At 49.0% G+C, this 14,317-nt stretch overlaps 1 protein-coding gene across 1 annotated transcript; it reads right to left on the bottom strand.

The window, feature by feature from the left end:
• Positions 1–1,524: 1,524 nt before the first annotated feature.
• On the bottom strand, positions 1,525–12,612 carry SLAMF8 (SLAM family member 8). Its single transcript, XM_012524201.3, has 5 exons — positions 12,471–12,612; positions 9,474–9,800; positions 5,765–6,070; positions 5,568–5,675; positions 1,525–4,151 (listed from the first exon to the last, which is right to left on the bottom strand). The coding sequence occupies exons 1-5, from the start codon at positions 12,502–12,504 to the stop codon at positions 4,090–4,092; spliced, it is 837 nt and encodes a 278-aa protein (XP_012379655.1). The 5' UTR covers positions 12,505–12,612; the 3' UTR covers positions 1,525–4,089.
• Between the last annotated feature and the right edge of the window lie 1,705 nt (positions 12,613–14,317).

Genomic DNA, 14,317 nt, shown 5'->3' with positions numbered 1-14,317 from the left:
CCCCTATAATTCATTCTTATGTTGGAAGGATCTTATACATCATCAGAGCAGGAATGGCAAATAGGTTACATCTTGGCTCCTAAGTGCAGTTGACTCAATTGGTAAGAGTTACTTCAGCATTGTGCTGCATCTGGTCTCAGCAGGAAAAATGTGTCATAATTAGTTAGCCACATCTGACATGGTCTGGGAAAGCAGAAGTCTGAGAAGTCTGGACATAGGTGCCACATATATTTTATTTCTGGCTTAATGCCACCTCCCACCTAATATGAGAAGTCACTAATCTACAGTATTGCTCTGAGATGGTTTATGATTGAGCACATTCACTGAAATGGCTCACTTCAGATTTGGATTTCTCCCTTTGTTAGAAAGTTCTTCCTTGGTAGCATGAGGCGTTGGACTGATTTAGATGAACTGCCATTGACTAATTATTTAATTTTAGTAGAGTAATAATCTGGGCTTCAGTTTTCTGCTTGGGAAATGCAAAACTTGAACTAAGTAACCACCAAGTTTCCCCTCAACTCCCAAATTTTATTATTCATATGAGTCAATATCTGCGTCTAAGTGACACATTCCATTGGCCTTAGTTATCCTGTCAGGGCTTACGTGGTAGCCTTCAATATTTGAGAACCTTTACCCCTCTGTGGCTTTTTTCCTTTAGGCTAAGCATGACCAATTTTTTGAATAATTTCTTACAGGATAAGGTTTCTAGACTTTTCACCATTCTGGTCATTCTCTTCTGGGCACTCAAGCTTTCCAGTGTATCCCTGGAAGTGTGGCTCCCAGAACTCAACCCAGGCCGCTAGTGCAGTGGGAATATCCCCACCTTTCACCCGTGTGCTCAGCCTGCCCCTCCTGGCTGAGAGATTGGGACCCACAGTGACCAGTGCACAGCCCCAGGGGAGGTACCTACTGAACCTTTCCTGGAATCTAGGGGTGGTTGTATTTTGCAGTTCTAGGGGCCTTTCTTTCAGCCTGTATGCAGAACAGATGCAGGGAACCATGGAGTCAAATCTGGAAGGAGACAGTGCTTCCCTCAAAGGACTAGTAACTAACCAAGTGCTAATCAACTGTGCAGGTGCTGCGTCTTTTTTTCCCCTCCCCCTCCCCCCTTCCCCTGCTGTTTTTGCTTTCTGTGTCCATTCGCTGTGTGACCTTCTGTATCTGCTTCTCTTTTTATCTTCTCTTCTCATTTTTCTCCTCTAGGATTCACTGGGATTCGGCCCTGGAGACCTCTGATGTGGAGCAAGGTTCCCTATCAATTGTGCTACCTCAGTTCCTGGTCTCTGCTGCACTTCACCTTGACTCTCCCCTTTGTCTCTGTTTTCTTGCATCATCATCTTGCTGCGTGACTCTCTTACGTGGGCACTCTTGCTGCACAGGCACTCAGCTCACCATGTGGGCACTGGCTTGCTGCGCAGGCGTGCTTTCTCTTCTTCTTTTTCACCAGGAGAACCCAAGTTCAAACCTAGGTCCTGCCATATGGTAGGCAGAGGCCCTATCACGTGAGCCACATCAGCTTCACTCTTTTTTTTTTTTTAAGATGCCTTTATTTCTCTCTCTCTCTCTCTCTCTCTTTCTTCCCCTACCCAATTTGTCTGCTCTCTTGTGTCCATTTGCTGTGTGTTCTTCTGTGTCTGCTTGTCTTCTCTTTAGGCAGCACCAGGAACTGATCCTGGGACCTTCTGGAGTGGGAGAGAGGTGCTCAATCTCTTGAACCAGCTCAGCTTCCTGGTCTGCTGTGTATCTTATAGATTCTCACCTGTTTCTTTTTTTGTTGTGTCATCTTGCTGTGCCAGCTCTCTGCTCGGGCCAGCTTGCTGTGCAGGCCAGCACTCTGCATAGGCCAGCTCTCTACTTGGGCCAGCTCTCTGCACCGGCCAGCTTGCCTTCACCAGGAGGCCCTGGGAATTGAGCCCTTGACCTCCTATATGGTAGATGGGGAGCCCAATTGCTTGAGCCACAGCTGTTTCCCTGATTTATCTTTCTTTATAGACCCCAATTGATCTAAGACACACTTACTTGTTTATTTATATCACCTAGAATATTAACTCCACGAAAGCAAGGGTTTTGCTTTGTTTGCTACAGATTTCACAGTGCCAAGAACCATAGCACTGTGGTTGTATGACTGTTAACGCATTAATCCCCATGCTTGCTGGCACAAAATTTAGTTGAAAGAAGCATTTGGCGTTTTTCAGTGAACCTTTCAGTGAAGGGTTAATTAGCCCAGTCACTGACAAATGAGTCACTGGGGATGGGAGCTTAGTCTATTTGAGCAGCGTGGATCTGTTTTAAAAGACCCTGGTGTACCATACGACAAAACCACGGTCTCAATGAGGTCTCTGAGTTACCCTGGGAAAGGAGAACTGCTCTGCTCTCAGGTGGGGCACTGGGGACAAAGGGAAGAAAGTGGGAATTGGCGTGGGCCTGTGTTTTCTTCCTCCCCTAACAAGGTCCTGGGGACATGGGTACTGCACCCAGGTGGCAGGTGGGGTAATGCAAGCCATCATTTGGGGAGGTCATGTGTACTGGGCAGGTCAACTTGGGGGAAGAGGAGGATGAGGCAAAGCTGGGGGACCAGCAGGGGCTCCTTAGCAGAGCCAGCAGGCTGCAAAAATCCAGGAGCAGCTGAGTGGCGGAGTAGATAGGAGGCGGAATAGATCAGTTGTGCTGATCATTTTCCATGGTGAAGTCACTGCCCATGCATTGTGGCCTCTGAGGAAGTGGGGAGCAGAGGGGTCCCTTGGGCAGGACTGACATCCAGGTAAAGTAATTGAAAGTCCCCTGGGAAAATTCTTCAAAACCTACCTGCTTCTTCAAGGTCTTCTTCCTCGCTATTATTAAGACTTGAGCGAGGTCTCAGAAAAATTCCAGTTTCCCCTGGCAAGGGGTAACCCAGAACCTTATCAGCTACTAATCCCTAAGTGTAAGTTTAACTCGTTCAGTTTTTTCAAGAGTGGTAATAGTGCAGAACTTTTCTAGATAAATCACTCAGTGGACATTTGTATTTTCTAAAGCTGGCCACAATAATTGCTTCCATCCCACATGCTCTTCTTTCAAAGTGACCTTGACAAACTTCCCACGGAGTAGTGGGGTTTATGCCCGCTTGAACTTGGGTGGATCTCCTGCTCTTACATCTGAAAATGAGTGCGGCAGATTCTAGGATGCTTCACACTCTTTCTGTGCAGGATTTTCCTTTGGCTTCGCTTCTCCTGGCTTCTTGCTCTCCCTGTCTCAGGCAGAAAGAAAGACCCATCCTGAGTTGAACTGATTTTCTTCAACTTGTGCAAAACCTTACTGTTAGCTGGGGCAAATTCCAGGTCTCTTCCTGGTCCCTGTGCTATAGAGTGAGGAGAGAAACTTAACCCCCACTCCCAGACCATGCAGGAGGTGCCAGGGTCAGTGGAGATGGAGAGTGTTAGTATGGATATGGCATCCGTCGAGTCATGAGATGTCACTCGTGCCCTGGTGGTCTATGACTGTATGTGACCTCTGAGAGGCCATGAGCTCAGATGACTGGAAAGTCCTTCAAGCCAGAAAAGGAAACCCTACCCCCAACATCTCACTGTCGCCTTTTCTCTAGACCTTTCCTTATGATAAGGCCTTGCTTATCTGGAGCAGCCAGATCTCAAACTGGAGGGGCTGGGACTGGGGCTGCAGGTGGGCAATTCAGAGCATCTGTTAGTTCGAATGTCTCCTGTCTTGAGGAGCTCAGGACCCAGGCTGGAGGCAATCCTTTGGTGCTAGTCAGTGAATCCTTTGTAAAGAGTGGTGGGGGCTGTAAACGCTCTGGGCAATCAATGTCCCTGTGCATCCTGCATGTCCAGAGTCCTCGAGGGGCTTCCTGTGAGGTCCCTCTGGCCCAGCCCCGAGCCAGGGCATGCGAAGTGGGGCGAGAGCAGGGAGGATGTGGGAGGTGGTGCCCCAGGGGGATGCTGCCCAGGTTGCTCCCGGGGGCAGGAAGGGAGACACACAGAAGACACAAGATCTGGTGGTTTCCAGGCAGCAGCGACGCCCCAGAGCCTCGTGTGCCCGAGCAGTGCAGTTCCTGAGGATCTGGGCATCAGCCTGTGTCCTTTTCCCTGGCAGACCCTACACCAGGGGGTTCTCTGTCTCTGGAGCCACACCATCGGCACAGACTTCCTTCTTCTTCCCTGGTGAGGAGATCAGAAAGAAAGTTTCTCTTCCTTCTGTGCTTGGAATCTTAGTGTCCTTGGCCTGGCCCAAGACCTCTGACTCCTGACCGTTCTGGGTAAAGCAATATCTGTCCTGGTCATTCAAGACCCTGGACAGGGAGACTCTTTAGGAACAGAAAGTTCTTCCTAATGTCTCCCTTTGTTCTGCAACTGCAATAAATTTAGTTGTGGAAGGTATGGACAGTTAGAGCTGGGATGGATTCAGTTTAATGACTGGCCAGAAGTCAGGCGGCAGAGGTGGGCCTGGCCTCTGGCCTCTGCGCAGAGCCTTTCCACTCTGCCAGGTCATCGCGTCCTCTCTGTCCCTCCTTGGTGGACAAGCTGCCCTTTCCTGCAGCTTGAAAACAATATGCTAGAAGAACAAAGCCAGTTGTAGGACTAGAAAAAATCAGTGTAGCTTAAATATTACTAAACCTTTGTAACCAAGGGTTAAGAATTATATAGATGCCCTTATATTATAAAAAATAGCAAAAGGTTAGTATCTGAAATTGCTGAACCTGGCTGGAATTAGCCTAGATCTGCTATTATCATGGTCATTCTAAATAGGTCTCACCCTTAATGGTCACAGAAAACTTAGCTTCTCCCTTGTGAATAACCTCTCCACCCTCCTGTTTGATATCCACATGGAAAACACAGTGACTGACCTCTACTCTGCACTTTCCTATCCCAGAATCTTGACCTCTGATAATGATAATGATTATAACCTTGTAACTCACCCTGTTTGTTCCCATCCCACCATATGCAACCCCTTAATGTTTACTGATGAAGGAAACTGTGTCCAGCTTCACCCCTGCTGTCCATTAACATCCTGATGATACAAAATATTAGAGTTTCTGCATTCCAGGGAGGCTGACCTGAGAATGTACATCTCTGGTCTCCCTCCCACAAAAAAAACCCTCTTTTCCTTCCTAGCCTGTCAGTGTGTCTGTTTCTACCACACTAAGTGCAGTGATTGAGGTAAGCAATGGGGATTAAAGGAAGAACAGTAATCCAGCCTGGGATCTGTGGGAGGGAGAGGGAGAGGTCAGGGAAGGCTTTCTGGAGGTGGAACAGGCATGTCTTGAGGATTGAGGAGTTGAGTAGGAGCTAGACAAGTGAAGAAGGGGGTTTGGGAGGGAAATCAGTGATAGTGTGCTCCAGGCAAAGGGAATAGCACGTGCAAAGGCCTAGAGATGTGCACGAGAGTAGTTCACTGGAAGAACAGCAGCACAGAACTTCAAGTAGTTCAGCGTGGCTGGAAAGCCAAGTGTGGGATGGAAAGGGCTAAGAGATGCAGCAGGGATAGAAAGGAGGGGCAGATCACCTGCAGCCACTTTAGGATCAGGCTCAGCCCTGGCCTCCTCCCCAGACCATGCCCCCCACCTCACCTCCTACCTGAACAGGGTCCACAGTGCCAGGCAGAGATGAGACCGGCCAGGGTCAGGAGCAGTGACACCGGCACCACCACCAGCAGCACGTCCTTGTAGGAGGCCTTTCCAGGTACTGGGCACAGAGGGGCAAGGTCAGAGGTGGACCTGATGCTTTATAACCCCTCAGCCACCTCTCCCACTGACCGCAGACCCTTGGAATACCTGTGCCACGGAGGCAGCTCTCCCAGGGGGTGACTGTGACCAAGTCCCAGCTGACAGGGTTGGACACTATGCAGGAATAGGCCACACTCCTGTCTCCAGGTCCCAGTGAAAGCCCAAGCAGTTGTCCATCCATGAAGAGGCCACGGGGCTCAAGACCAAAGCCGGTGGTCCCCTCCTGCCGCCAGCTGTAGGTTACATCGCTGCTGTTGGGGGCCCAGCAGGACAGGAAGACTTTGCAAGTCTTTGGGGGCTGAATATCCCCTGCTACAGAGATGAACACTTGTATCAGGGGCCTGGGCACTGCATCTGGGCAAGAAGAGAAGAGCAGATGGAGGTTAAGGGGAGATGGGCCAGGCTCACAGCTCTGGCTCTGGGATCCTTGGCGGTGGTTAGATGTCACAACTGACAAGGCTACCCTTGCTCAGAAACCTTGCCTGGCTTCTCCTTGCCCACAGGACAGAAGTTGAACTGCATGTCAACTACTTCAGCCATACCTCCTGCTGATCCTCCCCACCCAGCCTAATTAATTTATGGTTCTTCCAAATAGGTCATGCTCTTCCATATCTTTCATGCACTCATAGGGCTCATCTGGGCACCTATGTCTTTCCTGCCTTGTCCTCCTAGTAAACACCTATCCATCCTTCAAGGCCCAGTTTGGACACATTGCTTAACACCCTGATTGGGGAACCTTCCCTGATGGTCCAGGTAAGGCTCTGAGCTCTCCAAGCACATTGTCCATCCCTTTGTTGTAGCACTTCTCTCACTATATGTCAGTCAGCCCATGAGAGACCAAAGCATTTATTAAGGCAAGCAAGAAAAAGACATGCCTGGCTTTTTGGAGCTTACAGTTTGATAAGGAAGACAGATAGTGACAAGTGATTATAAATAACTAAGAAAATAATTATAAAGGTGGAAAACGCTGTGGGGAGGAGCCCAGGGAACAGGGGCTCTGTCTTGTTATCTCAATAACCCCAGCTCTCCAGGGCTGGCAAAGAGTAGGGGCTTGAGAAATGGGCCATGAAACAAGCTGGTGCCCTAGTGTCTCAGGCTGTGGCTTCCCTTTTCTATGTAGGTTGATGAGTGAATCCTGAACCTCAGTGGCAATGTGGGACGGCAGGAGAGCATTCTGGTGACAACAGGAGAGTTCAGTTTCTGACAGCATTGCAAAATTAAGCTGAGTAAAACCTCATTAATACCAGCTCAATCAGTTGGGATTTGTGATCTGAAAAAAAGAAGAGATTTGCTGGATACACAAATAGTATAAACCAAGATTACAGGGGGGAATATTTACACTACTTATGAGGACAAGCTGCTTTCAAACACGATCAGGCACAGTAGAAACACCCATTGACATTTCTAGTAAGAGATCTGCTAATTCAAATCATTCTTATCTATTGTCAAGGCAGGGCTCCTAAGGACTGCTGCTTGGCGGCTCTGTGTAATAAGTTCTAATCATGCTTTGTATCTGGAAGCAATAGAACAGCAATTTCCTTAAAATCCATAATTCAGATGCTGAAAACAAGGCATTTTAGAGCTTAGCGGTGTGGGTGCTGCATGTATTTTCGCATTCAGTGTCCTCATTTCACATGTGTGGCAGCTGACACTCAGAGAGGGACAGAATACAGTGCTGCCTGTGTGGCTGTGCAGATTATTTACTGCACAAGGACATTGGTCTGAGGGGCAAGGAGTGGGGAGGACTGAAATCCAGCCAGCCCTCTGCTTGCCAAGCCACACGGCCTGTACAGTGCTGTGTGTATCCAGAAGGGCAGCCATCGAATTCCACAAAGGCACCCCAAGCGGTTCACCCAAGGACAGGCAACTCGCTGTCTCTGAAGTCTCCTCCTGAATTTGCTCAGTGCCACTGTCTCCTTCATTGCTTCCCTCTTCCCAGCTGCCATCCCTACTTCCCATTTAAAAAGAAAAAAAATTTAGCGTGGTCACATATACACAACATAGTATTTCCCATTTTAACCTCTTTCAAGTATACAATTCAGTGGTGTTAATTACATTCACAATGTGCTACCATCCACTAACCATTATCAAAACTTCCATCACCCCAAACAGAAAGTCTGTACACATTAAGCATTAACTCCTCATTCTTTACCTCCTCCCCTGGTATCCTGTAATCTACTTTCTCTATAAATTTGCATATTCTAGTTATTTCATGTAAGTGATATACAAAATTTGTCCTTTGTCGCTAGCTTATTTTATTCAACATGATGTTTTTAAGGTTCATCTATGTTGTCACATGTACATGCTCCCCATTATTAAGTTCAGATATTTACCCCAACTCCATATTTCTGAGGTTTTATTGAAAGAGTGATTATGGTACCTCACAAATACTTCCTTGATTAGTAGAAATGTGGTGGAGATGGTGGTGGTCAAGGTGGAGATGGAGGTGGTGATGGAGGTGGTCATAGAAGTGATAGAGGTGGTGGAGGTGGTGGTGGAGATGGTGGTAGAGGTGGAGGTGGTAGAGGTAGAGTTGCTGGAAAAAAAGGTCCAAGCCAGCCCTGAGTTGATGTAGACTCTCTAGCTAAGTGCTGAATGCAACTGTATCACTGATTCATGTGACATCAAAGGGCTGTCAGCTGAAAGAATGGGAAAAAATAACCAGTGTATTTCGGGGTGGTGAATAAGCAAGACAACCCTTGAATGATATTCAATTAAAAATCTTTCTTTCTATAGGTGGCAGACTTGGCCCAGGGTTTAGGGCATCTGCCTACCACATGGGAGGTCTGCGGTTCAAACCCTGGGCCTCCTTGACCCGTGTGCAGCTGGCCCATGTGCAGTGCTGATGCGTGCAAGGAGTGCCCTGCCACGCAGGGGTGTCCCCCGTGTAGGGGAGCCCCACGCGCAAGGAGTGCGCCTCATAAGAAGAGCCACCCAGCGTGAAAGAAAGTGCAGCCTGCCCAGGAATGGTGCCGCACATGGAGAGCTGATGTAGCAAGATGACGAAACAAAAAGAAACACAGATTCCCGTGCTACCGACGACAATAGAAGCGGACAAAGAAGGTGCAGCAAATAGACACAGAGAACAGACAACTGGGGCGGGTGGGGGGGAGGAGAGAAATAAATAAATCTTAAAAAAAATCTTTCTATGTACATCAAAAGGAGCTCTTTTAAGAAATATAAAATAAAATTTCTATAATTTTAATTATAGTTTAATTATAATTTAATTTTGTAAAATAAAAACCCCCACTGTGTCATGGTTAAATTAACCACATTTTTTCTTTCTTAGTGGCACATAAAATAATTCCATGCCTTATCAGCTATGGTGATGTTTTAGAATCAGTGACATATATCAGTCCTGTCCTAGACTTTTTCACAAACATCAATGCATTTCACCCTCAGAGGTACTCTACATGGTGACCTGTAATTCTCATTTTACATATGAGAAAGGTAACACTCAGGGAAATTAAGCATTGTGTCCAAGGTCACTGAAACGAGAAATGTCCAAGCTGAAGTCCAAGTTGGAGTTCAGACAAGGACCACGAACGTGGTGGCAAAGCCCGGCTGCCTCAGATAGGAGCTCCCCAGGGAGGTTTCCTTAGATGTGCCTGCCCGGGAGCAGCTGTTCCCTGGTCACTAAGCTGGTCAGAGTACCGAGGTTTCTGGATCCCGTGCTCCCAGCTCCCCTGACTCAGGATACCTGTCAGGTGCCCCGTGGAAGGTCGTAGGGTGGGGAGCCGGTGTCAGGTGCACTCACCGTACACTTTGAGCTGCAGGGTCTGGGTCTGAGCCCGGCCTCCCGTGTCCACCAGCAGCACAGAGAAGTTACCGCTATCTCCAGACACCAGTGGCCGGAGCTCCAGGCTGAGGTTGCTGTGCAGGTGGGCCCGGCCCAGGAAGCGGGAGTGGTACAGAGTCTCCTGGGAGCCCCGGAAAAATGTAGCCAGAAGCTCCTCTGAAGGCCAAAGAGATCTCCAGATGGCCTCGCGGACTTGGAATCCAGGGGGGCGCTCTGCCACCAGCAGCACCGAGCCCCCCACCTGTCCTTGCACTTGGGCTTCAGTAACTGCAAAGGGCAGCAGGGCTGGAAGTAAAGAGAACCCGTCACTCTGGCCTGCCCTTTGGGCCTCATCCTTCTCCAGCAGGCAGCTGAACTGTGTGGCGCTAATGAGGGTGCCCCACCCACACCCCCTCCTTTTGGTTTGGGAGTGCATCGCGCCAGGTCCTGGGAATAAGACAGAAAAGAGAATCCAGTTCTCATGATGATGGCTCTCACAGAGGAAGGCAGGCACTTAGGCAAGCAATTAAAATATATCAGGTACTAGGATGGGGAAGAACAGGATGCCGAGGGAGAACACAGGAGGGATGTTGGGGAGTCCTGTTGTGGCCTTGGGGGCTCAGAGAGGAAATGAAGAAGTGGGCGTCAGCCAGGCCAAGCAGAGTGCAGCAGGGGCATGGGGAAGTGCCGTGGGTGAGGCAGGAGCATGCACGAAGGCTGGGGAGAGAGAGCAGGTGCACTGGGGAACTGAAAGTAGTTCTCTGTGGGGGGAGTGAGAAATTACTGCAGAGGCTGGTGGGAGTGGGATCCTGCAGGGTCCTGAAAGCTACATTGGAGTTTGGGCTTTTATTCTTAGAGCCACGGGAGGGCTCGGTTTCAAGCAGGAGAGTAACATGATTAGAAGCATGTTTAGAAAGATCACACCAGCAGAGGAGGGGAGAGCACTCTCGAGGTGGGGCAAGACCGAGGCTGTTTATACTCATCCAGGGGAGAGGAGACGGGAGCTCGTATTGAGGAAGGTGGCCCCTGGGAGCGGAGGAGTGGCAGCAATGAGAGATGAAGACAAGAGTAATCAGGAGTGGAGGAGTGGCAGCAATGAGAGAGATGAAGACAAGAGTAATCAGGAGTGGAGGAGTGGCAGCAATGGAGAGATGAAGACAAGAGTAATCAGGGGGACTGGGGATAGATTAGATTTGGGCAGCAAAGTTGAAAGAGGGGCCAAGGATGGCTCCCAGGCCCTTCAGGTCCACTGAGCGCCCTTCTCTGTCGCTAGGAACACTGGAGGAGAAACAACAGACCTGGTGGTGGGACAGCAAGATGCTGACGGGAGCTGGGGGCATATTGAGTGTGAGGCGTGTGGGGGACACCTTGCCTGGAAGTGCCCTCTTGCTCCTTCTCTGGCTGATATCTGCCACCCCCTGACCTCCCCTCACCTTGGGCAGCATGCTCTTCCTCTGTGTCCCCCCTGTTCTGGGCTCACCACGATGACCATCTTATCCTTCTGTTATTACTGTCAGCTTATGAGTCAGTGTCTTCCACTAGACTGTGAGTTCCTCAAGGGCAGTGATACTTCCTTTTTCATCTTTGGGCTCCCAGTGCCCACCACTGTCTAGGATGTAGGAGAAGCTCGGTACCTTTTACTGCATGAAGGAATGGATTTGCTGAGGACTTCCCTGGACCTGGCATGGTGTTAGGCATGGGGGTGCAGGGCAGAATAAGGGCTGGTTCTGGGAGTTTGACTGAGGAGGCCTGTTCTGGATGGACTCTCAGCCAGCCACAGATCCTGTCTCTCATCCATCTTATTCCCCTCCCTGGTCCTGACTGGTGATGGCTTTCAGGGTTAATGCAGAATAGAGATATAACATATAAAGAGATCGCCCTGGATTTTAATCAAGACTCGTAGGGTTCATCTAGCCTTGGCTGTCACCAATTCTTCCTGTGGCCTTTAGCCACATCTCTCCCCCCACTCTAGCTTCAGATTCCTCACTTGTACTGGGTTTGCACCAGATCAGTCCTACTGATTTCTTTTACCATTAAGAGCCCCTCACATGCCAAATGATTTGAAAGATTTTATTGGCCAAACCAGACTGAGGCCTACTTTGAGGGCTGAGGTATGTTTCTACCACACATTTAGAAAGGTTGAAGAAAACTTCAGGGCCTTTCAAGACCTCAGGGCCAGGAACCCAGGGGTAGGGGACACTGGACAAAGCAGTTTCTAAGTCCCTATGAGTCTCTGATGTAAACAAAAGTGTCTTGGTCATTGCCATCCTCCACTCTCATCTCCTGGCTCTGCAGTGCTGGCCCTTGTCACATCATTCACTCACTTACTCACCAAGGAAGTGACCTCAGATAACAGACAACATGGCGGGATCATGCAGTGTTGGGAAAGACCCAACGTATCAGTCATTCCAACATCATACCCTCATCAACCACCCCCAAACTCACGTCGTCCATATTTACCCTGCTCCTGCTTCTCATTCTCAACTATGTCTACCTCCCCTTATAGAGACCTGCAGGGAGGGACCACAAGCTCCCAGCCTCCAGCTTTCCCACAGGCTGGTGGAAGGACATTCCTCAGATGGTAGGGAGCCCTGTTCTGTTCTCCCATCCCCATCCCTCTCCAATCTATATTTAGAAAGTTCATATGTTAACACTGCCAGACCACTCAGCATTCCCACACCCATCTCTCCAAACCACTAGGCACCACTGGCCTTGGTTTTAATTGCCTTAGGTCATGAAAGACCATGCATCTTGTGGGTGTGTCCACTGATGCTGCCTCTTCTTTCCCAGAGCTGTGCATCTTTGCATCTGTCTAACTTTAATTTTGCCCAGGAACTTGCTTCCATCTTCCCAGCCCCTCTCCAGCTCCTGGGTGCTCACTCAGGGTGGAAGGGCCCTGCCCAGATATCTGGCAAGAGGCAGCTGGAGAGTGATCTTCAGCTCTCTGAGGACAGGTCGCCCACCAGCCTCACTTACCTTCCCAGAGAAGCAGACTCTTCAGGGACCACATGGCCACCCTTCTCTGAAGAGGCAGGCAAACTCTCACAACAACTCAAGTCCTGAACATTCCAGGCCAAGTGGATGCACAAACGGAACTGTGGTTCTTCTGGAAAGTCCCATGTCTACAAGGAGGAATCTTGACTCAGAACAAGATACCCCGAAAGTGAAAATGTCCAAAGTAAAGTGGAAATTGGCTGGAGGTCTAGCTGGGCTTTCTCAGGAACAGATTCTTATAAGTCAGCCTCTTTCACATGGCCGTGGTTAGCTATTGCAATCTCAGGCAACAAGCTCCCTCACACAAGCCTACACCCTCCTCGCTCACTTGCTGGGCTTCCCTGTATCCACCCCTGCCCAAAGCTGTCTGTCCTCCCCAGTGTAGCCAGAAAGAGCAATTCTGAGCAAGACACTTCTCCTGTGCCTGAAATTCTTTTGGGGCCACCCCAGTGCACTCAGGATAAGGGCTCCAGCCCTTGACAGCCTTCAAGGCTCTCTTGCTTTTCTAGGCTGATCATCCACCTCCACTCTGTTGTCTCTAGACATACTGAGCCATGGTTACCTACTCTCAGAGCCACCTATGTCACCCTTCTAAGCTTTGTATTAGTTGTTCCTCTACCAGACACAACCAGGGTGTTCCATTTATCCCTCCAGACAGCACAGTTGTGTCAGTGGAGCCCTCCTTCAGACCTTCCAGGCCTGAATGGGAAACCTCCTCTTCTGTGCTCCAGTAAGTAGGATGTCTGCCCTTCTGTCTTTACTCATACATTGTTCTGTAACCATTTCCTGGTCTCCACAGGCTATTTTTGCCAGCAAGGTCTTGTACCCTGTCTGTGTCCTCCTCAGTGTGGGGCACACTACAGATATTTAAAGAATATTTGTTAATGAGTATTCACTAGGCATGGCCACATATTTGGCACCCATAAGTCCCTCAACTCTCCTCTGAGAGAATATTGTTGTCACCTTTTTAGAGATGGGGGACACTTGAAAATTAGAGTGAGGTGGGCACCTTGCTGAGGTCACAGAATGGCTGGGCTGGGACTTGAAACTTGACCTTCAGAGCATGGTCTAATTTGCCACAGCTGTCTCCTCACTCTCCCTTTGAATCACTTGAGAAGTCTTGGGGAGAAGGTGTTGTTTCCCTCCCTACTGGCCCAGTCTGGTTCTTCAGCACCCCTGGCCTGTCAGTCACTTGGCTGTTTTACTTTGGACCTGGAGAGGAACTAGGCATGAGGTAAGAGGTGCACAGAAAGATTTTGGGATAGATTTCCCACCCGTCATGTACTCACAACTGAAATGTAGAAACAAGACATACCTGGTGTGCAAAGCCCTATCACAAGGCAGGCACCTTCTGTGTAAATGGGCAGATACTCAGTACTATATTGGTTTAATATGGGCCAGGGCAAGTTTCCCAAGAAGGTAGAATTTGATCTGGATTTTGAAGGTTGACATGATTTGGATGGGCTGAAAAAAAGAGGAGAGGAGCAGAGGTTCGGGGTGGGCAAAGCCTTGGTGGTGAGAAAATACAAATTAAGCTCCAGGGATAATGAAGGACAATAGCAAGGAATCCATTAGGGTTGAAGCGCGTCAGAGTGGAACGGGAGGTTGTGGATGAGATTGCGGAGGCCCTGAAAAGTGGATTAAGTACAGGCATACCTTGGAGATATTGTGGGGTCAGTTTCAGAGCACCACAATAAAGTGAATATAGCAATAAAGCGAGTCACACGGAATTTTTTTGGCTTACCCATATGCGTAAAAAATGAATGTAATTAAAAAATACTTTATTGGTGGAGAACTAATGTGACTCAGTGGTTGAGAGTCAGTTTCCC

This window comes from Dasypus novemcinctus, chromosome 13, assembly GCF_030445035.2.
Source record: "Dasypus novemcinctus isolate mDasNov1 chromosome 13, mDasNov1.1.hap2, whole genome shotgun sequence".
Classification (NCBI taxonomy): Eukaryota; Metazoa; Chordata; class Mammalia; order Cingulata; family Dasypodidae; genus Dasypus; species Dasypus novemcinctus.
This window is presented reverse-complemented; position numbering and strand designations above follow the sequence as displayed.